General features: G+C 31.8%; 2 protein-coding genes across 3 annotated transcripts; both read right to left on the reverse strand.

Annotated features, from left to right (window-relative positions):
* Positions 1–573: 573 nt before the first annotated feature.
* On the reverse strand, positions 574–2,262 carry LOC111695462 (uncharacterized). Its single transcript, XM_023464794.1, has 4 exons — positions 1,884–2,262; positions 1,553–1,626; positions 857–1,504; positions 574–685 (listed from the first exon to the last, which is right to left on the reverse strand). Exons 1-4 carry the CDS (start codon positions 2,067–2,069, stop codon positions 574–576), a joined length of 1,020 nt encoding a protein of 339 aa, XP_023320562.1. The 5' UTR covers positions 2,070–2,262.
* A 172-nt stretch (positions 2,263–2,434) lies between these two features.
* Positions 2,435–8,765, reverse strand: LOC111695460 (uncharacterized). Of its 2 annotated transcripts, XM_023464791.1 has the most exons (6): positions 8,649–8,765; positions 7,994–8,065; positions 5,941–5,972; positions 5,695–5,873; positions 4,154–4,260; positions 2,435–3,635 (listed from the first exon to the last, which is right to left on the reverse strand). In XM_023464791.1, exons 1-6 carry the CDS (start codon positions 8,680–8,682, stop codon positions 2,494–2,496), a joined length of 1,566 nt encoding a protein of 521 aa, XP_023320559.1. In that variant the 5' UTR covers positions 8,683–8,765; the 3' UTR covers positions 2,435–2,493. The 2 variants fall into 2 exon arrangements, with proteins under 2 accessions (XP_023320559.1, XP_023320560.1); XM_023464792.1 differs by lacking the exons at positions 2,435–3,635; positions 4,154–4,260 and having other exon boundaries at positions 5,490–5,873.
* Positions 8,766–9,211: the final 446 nt, after the last annotated feature.

Below are 9,211 nucleotides of genomic sequence, written 5' to 3' on the forward strand. Positions count from 1 at the left end.
GGTGTTGTTCATAAAACCATTTTTATTTTACAAAAACATACAGAATTGTCATATAAATGTTAGTCGTTCCTAATTTTAGAGATTTAAAGGTGAAAGGCTAAAACTTGTGCATGTTAGTAATATTTTCCCACAATATGAATAACACTTTTTAAGAGAGCATTAAAAACATCCAGAAAGCAGAATCCAAAGAGTATTCCAACCCAGCCTCCGAACTCTGCAGCAAACTCCCAGAATGTGTAGATGTACTCACTTTTAAGAACCTGGATATTCCTGGGCTTCCTGATTATTAGATTCTTCTTTTCAGATTCCTAGAAGAAAACAATCAATGAAACAGCAACTATTTTTCTAAATAATAAACAAACCGTTTTATTTCTGTAGAACAGTTCAACATCCAGTATACTTTTCCTGCATGGTTGCAAACATTTACTTAAACCAAGTTTAAAGTTTGCGGATAGCTCTGTCATTTCATTTAAAGTTACAGACACTTTTAAAGACAGTTAATACAAGTTTGAAATATATTAACCATTTTTGCAAAGTTTTTCTGTTATCTTATATTGAATGAATTTTAAGTAATTACATGGCATTTGATTTTTTAAAAATTCTTTTTATTTGAATTACTGTCAATATTCCTGTTAGCTGATCTGATGATGGTAGAATACATTTTTCAAATTTGTTTCCTGGATTCCTTAATTTACAAAATTCTCAGTACAGTTCAGGAAACGAATTGGCTAAATTCTCATTTAGCGCAAAAATTTATTGATTTTATTACTTATAATTCCTTAAGTTCTAAATGTAAAATAACTAAACTGGACAAATGGACAAAGGCACAAATATAAATTTCATATTGTTTGCTTACTTTATGTTAAACAAGATGCATCCGTGTGTATTGTTAAATTCTTGCGATATATAATCATCTCTGCATGAATCATAATCTATTAAGTTCAAACAGACATTATCTTCTTCAATATTTTGAATCTGTTTAGCATTTAAAAGAAGAGTTGAGCTCTTCTGTAGCTTTTCTCCTGTAAGCTTCAAAGAAGTTTCCCCCGTAATAAAGCCAGGATCATGGAGAAATATAGCTTCTTCTGAATAAAGACTATGAACAATTTTCAACTCTTCTCCAGTGAAAGGCATTGTTTTACATAAGTAAACCAAGAATCGTTCTTCTTCCCATATAAATATTTTTGACAAGGCATCTTTATATTCAATCCATTCAGCATCTTCTTTACTTCTTTGAAATATTGAGTCGAAATTTTGAAGTTCTGAAATATTTTCCATAGGCCAGTGAATCTGTGTGTTACAGATTGATATTGAAATATTAAGATTAGGATCTGTTTTCATGTATTCTATTTTAGTTCCTGTCAGGCTACTCTGCAGCTTCTGTGTTGAGAGTGTTAGTTGGTAGAGTATAGCAGCAGATAGTCCAATAACAATACAAAGGAATATCTTAAGTCTAATTTTTTGGCCAAGTTTTCCTCTGATAACATATCCAAAACCTAACACACTGAACACAAGATTTAGTTTTCAGAAAAGAAAAAAAAAATTAATAGACCTGTATCCTAGCAGTAGCCCTGTCCATCCTCCTACTTCTCCAATAAGAGAAATCATATCATATGATGAAAAAACCTAATAGAGATTTCATACTGTTATTATGATATAATTTATATTGTTTAAACCCAAGAAAATACCCGCCATATCATTTTCCTTAAACAAAAAATAAGGTAAATGATTTATTACAGCTTTGAGGTGGCTCTGCAAAGAAAAGTTCAGCATATTGAAAAATTTAATTTTTTGACAAAAATTGCTGTAAGAAAACTTGGTGATTACGTAGCCTTTAACACTTGACAGTCCTAACTTTGAATGCATTTGTAAGTATTGTTTACCTCCTTTACCACTATTGATTGGGGAAATTCCAGATCAAATTGAAAAGGTCTACTATAACCAATCCAAGCAAAATTTGAATCAGTCAGGCTGGTAAGGGTAAAGGTTGTCTGAAGCTTTATATTTGGTTTATTGCATTCACCAAGTTTTATAATATTTTCCATCTGAATAAAAACACTTTTAAACATTGATTCATCAATCCCATTGGAAATTGTCTTGGATTCCTCAGTTTTCAAAATATTCTTTATTTGGGAATTATTTGCAACTTTGTCTAGAATACAGTCATCATAGGAGTAATATTCATCATATCCGTCTTCAAAAATCCTTCTTTGATTTAAAATATTAAGATGAAACAAGTGAGATGAATAGATAACATAACCAGATCTTTTCCTAAAAATAGTTAAGTAGTAGTATTAAACATTAAAAACTTTTTTCAATTGGAAGAAAAACTTCCATGATTTTTTTTTTTTTAGCTAACCATACGACTACATATACAAAAAGGTTAAACAAATAACAAATTAAAAATATCTTTTAGTAGATAAAGGCAAAAATATTCATAGTTTTTTAATGATCTTGATTTAATTTTAATGTCTGACATAACAAAATGGTATCTTACGGATATAAAGTGAAGGTATCTTTGTTCATAAAACTAAATCCCTGTCTTCCTGATCTAAGAAGCTGGCCTGTTATATGAACATATATTGTTAATTCTTTCTTTGCTTCTACTTCCATTTTCTTGATTCTATTCCAGTTTTTCAGATCCAGTGTATGACAAGTCTCAATAAATGTATCAAACTGCAGTGTGTTGATGGAATATAGAATATATTTAGAACCTTGATTCCATGAAGAATCATAGATAGTGACAGAATTCCCATTTTCCAATACTAACTTTATACTTTTAAATGTGTTACTGAGCTTTGTAATATTATTCCAAAATGATGAAGAGTTACCAACATAATAATGATTGGTATCATTGGAGCCTGTTTGATAGATATTCTCAAAAGAACATAGGGATATGCTTACATTATTATAATTCTCCACCATATTTATATCCATTGATTTTTTAGTTCTCAGGAGTTTGAATCCACATAGAATAACTATAATAAGGACGCCGAGTGAACATGCCATTTTTATAATGAAACCACTTTTTGATAAAACTTCTTTTGTAAATCTATTAGTCATAGAACTACTAATCTGGCTCACTGCAAATTCAAAGCCTTCAAGTATTGAGACACCAAGAAAAAGTCCAACCCATCCTCCAAATTCAGCAATAAAAGAAATCAAAGTATAACTTTTATCTGTTTCTGAAGAAAGAACGGATGATGGAATTTGAATGACATAACCTGGGATAAATAGATTGTTGAATGTTATTGGATTTGTCAATACATTTAGCCAGTTCACAGGATTAAGTACCATTTTTACTTTCACTTGGGAGCAAGGAGGAAAACAGTTTTTTGAACTGGTTTGAAATTCATTCATTGCTTTAAAAAGCCCTGTAGACAGTGTAGAGTCATTGCAAAATAAGCTATTACTTAGTTCTCTTCTAAAGGAAATATGATAATGATCCATAAGTTGATGTTCAAAAGTTTGAGTGTCTTCTGTACATTCTGTGGTAGGCATAGAAATCATTTTTTTTACAATAACTTCTAAATCTATTTTAACAATGTGGTTTATGTTTTTAAGTTCTATCAGTTCATTTCTTAGATCAGTTAACAGAAAATGTCCTCTCTTGTGAACATACACATAAACTTCTTCTAAACGTATAAATATGATTACTTCAGATAATTTTGTATTTGTAAATTTATACATTGTTTCATGTCTCTTCCTTGGATGAAATACATGAAATGTATTTAACCTACGCATATATTTTGCAGTGAATCCTTATAAAGTGAATAGGGTTTATGAGGAGTCTACATTGGGCTATTTTTTAGACTGCTATAGAAAAGACAAGAAAAAAATTTGGATTTATGAAAGTATCAATCTGTAAAAAATGCATCTATAATTGAGTTAAAAATGATAAAATAATGATGACTTGGTGTTACATTAAACTAAGTCTAATTAAAGATGTGTTAATTTAAATTCAAAGGCATGTTGTATATAATAATTAATATGAATATTGTATATTGTTTCATATTTTAAATCTTTTTTTAAATTTTAGCAAAACTATTTTGAAAATTAAATTTTGTAATTATTTAACTTTGTAATTCAGTAACACACCAAGAAAAGATAAGAAAAACCTATCTAGTCAACAAATAAATTTTGAAAGGTGAACCTTCATCTGTGCTAGGGTTTATCCTTAGCCTTGAGAACTTTGAGATATCATTGCGCCATGTATGACAGAGTAGGGTGTAATTGTCAACATATGGGTACAGTTTCATTCTAAAACACAATATTTTATTCAAACTTTGAATGAAATTAAAGTGTTCAAACTTTCCGCTTGATTCTTATAACATAGGGTTTCCAAATTTTTGTTCAATTTCTTTTAGTAATTTTTCCTTCAGCCAACCAAATTAGGAACAAAAAAAAAGTTTTTACCATAACAAAAATGTTTGTGAAATTTGTTCAAATTATGCGAAATTTTTCAAATTTTTGTTCCAAAAATCTGATATTGATAAATTACAAACCATTTTGGGCCAGAAAAAATTAGAGGTAACTGGAAAAGTCATAAAGGGAGTGTTCAATATAAATGAAAGAATAGGTAACTTTAAGCGTTTATAAGGACACAATGTCTAACAAGTGCAATAAAACTCATACCTCATTTCATAATAGTATGATTAATGTTTGGCATTCTTAGTCAGTTTTCCTCAAGGGATGAGTTAAGGGGATCAATCAATTAAATAAAAATGTCTTCTTTGTTTTTAAAAATTCAGAAAATTGGAATGAATATTCTATAATAATTTTACGATTAGGATAAAAAATATTTTTATATTTATTACATTTAAAATGACCTAAATAAATTTCAAAATATTTTTGAAATCAGCTTGAAAGGAGGAGATAAATTGATATACTGTGTACATTTAAAAGAAAATCAATTTCCTTGACTGTAGTTGTACATTAAAAAAAAACTTTCATTTGGATTAGAAGTACAAGTAGCATGCAAGGGTTGTCAAATAAGCACTTAAAAGTTTTTTTGAAATAACCATTCCAGAGTTTTCAAAAACCTAAATGCTTATTATTACATTTAAAACATATTTCTTTTGTTTATTTAAAAAAAAATAAAGAAATAAGAGAAGTTTTGTAATTACAAAAATATTTCCTGCGCTAATATATTATCTCATTTTAGATGGGAGAATCGGGCAAATATATGTAAAACTGGTATTAAAGTCGTCCCAGTAAAGAGATTATATTCGATATAAAACATACATGAAATATTGATGAGATATCATTTGAAAAAGTTTATAATTTGTCATGTCAATTTACTTCCTTTAGCTTAAAAGTTCTTCTTCTTATTATAATATAAATGATTACAAGGGTAAATTCTTAATGATTGCAATTATTATATTTTTGTTTAATGTGAAAATCTTGTTTTATACAAAAATATATTAATTTGAAAAATGTTAATTGTTTCTTTGAACCTCTTGAATATATTTCTGTACCAAACTTGCGGATTGAGTACAAATACAGTCTAGGAAGTGTCTAGAGAATCACCACCTCTTTAAATTAAATATTTACAATTTGGTGGTACAATGCAACTTAGTGATTTTGTACCCTTTACACGCCATAGGTAGAATGAGTATTAGTAGCACTTGAATTCAAGTTTGATTCAGATTCAGCCTATAACCCTTTTCATTTGTCATGAACACTCCAGTTAACCTAAAGTACAGCTCTGAGGATGAATCCAAGACTTGAGATGTCCACTCTGTTCTATTGAAAAGTACTGTGTCAAATCTATGTATGAGATCAGGTATCCGAAATCTTTCTTTTGTCTGTATTAGGAACTCATCTAGATATGACTCCATTTGGTCCTCAAACAGTTCACTGTAAGTTGCCTCCTTTAATATATTCTAAGGTTGATAATTCATTTTAGTTTTAGTTGTAGAATTATAGGTTTGAAGTTACCTTAAATGTCTTGGAACTGTTCAGACAACCACCTGTAAATAAAGTCAACAATTATTAGGCAAATTATTGTGTTTGGAAAACTTTTTTAAAACTTATTTAAAAAATTTGTACAAGTGTAGGGCTGGGCCCGTTCTGACGTTTACTAGCTGTTCATTAACGTTGGTTAAAACTGTTTAAATTTTTTAATTTCTATTTGCAGTGTTAACAACAGATATTTTAGTTATTTTAACAATTTTATTTGTTTCTTTTTTTATACATTATTTTTTTGGAACAACGGCTAATTAACAATTTGAAAATTAACAGTATTCAGTTAGTTTACGGGCTCTCCAGACAATATTCAAAAAACTCCATTTTTATATTTATATATTGTGATCTCGATATAATTTATTATTCTGAACCCTCTAGTAATAAGTTATAAGAAATATATACACTGGAAGTTATTTATGCGTTTTCATTAGAGTCTGACTCATGTCCTCTATATTGGTGACCCCCGACTTTGAACATACAGTTAAACGCTATCCAGTTTCTTGAACTTTGAACATTAAGTGATACATCCGAGCATCATGACCGACCGAAAAGAAACTCCAACCGTCAAGCTCCCGGATTTCTGCACAGAGGACCCCGACCTGTGGTTCCTTCATGCAGAAGCGGCCTTCAGAAACGCCCAAATCACAGAGTCAAAAACTAAATTCGACCACATCGTACAGAAACTTCCCCAGAAGATTATGGTCTCGGTACGCGGCCTGATCATGGGTTCTGCTGCCTCCTCAGAAACCCCTTACGAGGATTTAAAGGCCAAGCTTGTCTCCTCATATACTCTATCACGCTGGCAGAAGGTTTCCAAACTAATTCATCACCCTGGGCTGGGAGACCGACGCCCTACTGCTCTCATGGACGCCATGTTGGCCCTTCTCCCAGAGGACGAGAAACCAGGTTGCCTGTTCTAGGGTTTATTTCTGGAGAGGTTACCCGTCAAGATGAGGGACCATCTAATCTCCAGGGAATTCAAAAACCCTAGTGAAATGGCGTTATACGCTGATAGTTTGTGGGACGCCAGGAAGGCTATTCCTACCGACCACCTCCTAGCCGCAGCGTCGACCTCATCATCTTCCCCCCCATCACGTGGTAGAACTCAGGACCACAGAAGCCCATCACCGAACCGCCGTAGTCAAACCCCAGGTCCATCCAACTCAGAGTGTTATTTCCATAAATGTTTTGGTCCTGCAGCCAACAACTGTCAGGGCAGTTTCCAGGGAAACGCCAGAGCCGACGGGAGGAGGAAAGATTAAACAGCCTTCCCGTCGGCGGTTATCTTGTGTACCTTCAAGATGCCCTGTCAAACCATGATTATTTAGTTGACACTGGAGCGTGAAGATCTGTGTTTCCTCATCGTTCCTCAGCTACACTGACAGGCCCCCGCCTCCTAATGGCTGATGGACGACCAACTAAAGCTTGGGGTTCCAGATTGATTCCTCTACAGTTTGGTTCCCGCCGTTCCCACCTCCAGTCCCTCCAGATCCCCCTAGACGTAGAGGACGACCCCCACGCCAACCTCCTCCAGCTCCTCCTGATCCCCCTAGACGTAGAGCTGTTGCAGAAGCCTCCGCCGTTGCTCCGCCAAGGAGGAAAAGAGTAACTTTTAACCTAAAACCAAAGATTTTACACCAAAGGCCTCAACGTTAAAAGAGTTTTTATCGCTAGCCTCCGCCTTCATTCTCCGCCTTCAACCTCCGGCCTCATCCTCCGGCCTCTCCGCGGGGGGGGGGTAATGTGGAAGACGATGCCTGGCCGCGTTAATCAAGTTCCACAAGATTCAACAGAATGAGATAGAACAGATACGGGGCATAGTACTGATAAAACATCTACACATGTGATCTTGATATAAGCTATTATTCTGAACCCTCTAGTAATAAGTTATAAGAAATATATACACTGGAAGTTATTTATGCGTTTTCATTAGAGTTGGACTCACGTCCTCTATAATATGTTATTTTAAATACCACTTGATAATACATTGACAATTCTTTAAAGTTCAATAATTCAATTTGATTTCCTGGTAAATTTTCCAAAAGGTTAACCAAGTTCAACCTTTTGCAGATAGAGAACTGTAGATCTGGTACAGCCACTAAATGAATAAAACAAATTATAGTATTATGTTTGTGTTAAGAGTTTATTTATAAAGATAATTTGACACACTTCCCGTTAAGAAGTTTTCAATCTAAAGATATATTTAAACTACATTTTGGAAAGTACTTTAGTCACTTTAAGCCAATGTGAAATAAAAGTTAATCTGCTTCCTCACTGTGTTATTTTAAGAGACTTTTATCCTATAACTATTTCAAGATAAAATCAAAGCTTCAAATCATTTTTGCTTACTAGGCTACACTGTTCATTGTTCTTTCTTAGCAAACAAAAAGACCCTGTATTGTTTCATTTTTTAATTGCAACAAGATGTTTTTTACCTTTAGTTTAGAAGTAATTGGAAAATTGCTGACGTCAAATTATGCACAAAAGTTGTGTATTATTATCAAACATGCCCAAAAAAATAAAATAATAATAAAACTTACTCAAAACAGTTATAAGAAAAGGTCAAAATAAAATTACATTAGATGAAAACCCCCTAAGTTTTATTTAAGTAATTGAATAAATAAAATTATAATTGATAAGTATTACTATTTGATGAAAAAGACTGCTTAAATTCTTTTAACCTTGCAGAGATATCTCCTCATCTTGAGTTGTCATGGGTGTTCCAGCATATTTGATTGCTGTATTATAACCTTGCCTACAGGTTATTCCAATACAGACAATGGTAAACAAAATCCTGACAATCTAATCAAAACAACTAGTTTTTAAAGTGGAAAATCTTATGAATTTCATTTTTATTAATCTAATCGATGAATATTTTATTCTAAAGGTAATTTTTAATTCAGATTCATAAGAAATTATTGTAAGAAAATGTCTTTAATTAAAGTAAATTTATTAGTTATACCTAAAACTAACATTTTAAAAATAACAAACAAATGACAAAATTATAAAATATTTGTAGTTTCTGTATGCAAAGGAATTGAGTCTTTGTCACAAACTCTGATTTTCTAATCACTATATCTTTGGAACCAAATGTTGTAGACCTTAGATATTTCAAACTATAAATTCTGTTAAATCAAATAATCAGAGTTTGAAATATCAAAGGTTTACAACATCGGGTTCTAAACATATTGGGGGTTAAATATTTGATTTTGTTACAAAGACTCAATTCCTTTAAGACAAACCA

Source organism: Eurytemora carolleeae, unplaced genomic scaffold (genome assembly GCF_000591075.1).
Source record: "Eurytemora carolleeae unplaced genomic scaffold, Eaff_2.0 scaffold213, whole genome shotgun sequence".
Taxonomy (NCBI): Eukaryota; Metazoa; Arthropoda; class Copepoda; order Calanoida; family Temoridae; genus Eurytemora; species Eurytemora carolleeae.

Excerpts from the sequence above, each read along its gene's own strand:
- LOC111695462 (XM_023464794.1), bottom strand. The coding sequence starts at position 2,069 with ATGTTTAAAAGTGTTTTTATTCAGATGGAAAATATTATAAAACTTGGT. Across the intron at positions 1,627-1,883 it reads AATCAATAGTGGTAAAGGAG|GTTTTTTCATCATATGATAT; the intron begins GTAAACAATACT and ends AATCTCTATTAG. Across the intron at positions 686-856 it reads TGCATCTTGTTTAACATAAA|GAATCCAGGAAACAAATTTG; the intron begins GTAAGCAAACAA and ends TTGTAAATTAAG.
- LOC111695460 (XM_023464791.1), bottom strand. The coding sequence starts at position 8,682 with ATGACAACTCAAGATGAGGAGATATCTCTGCAAG. Across the intron at positions 5,973-7,993 it reads CCTTTTGGAAAATTTACCAG|GTGGTTGTCTGAACAGTTCC; the intron begins GAAATCAAATTG and ends CTTTATTTACAG. Across the intron at positions 4,261-5,694 it reads TCCTCAGAGCTGTACTTTAG|AATGAAACTGTACCCATATG; the intron begins GTTAACTGGAGT and ends ATTGTGTTTTAG.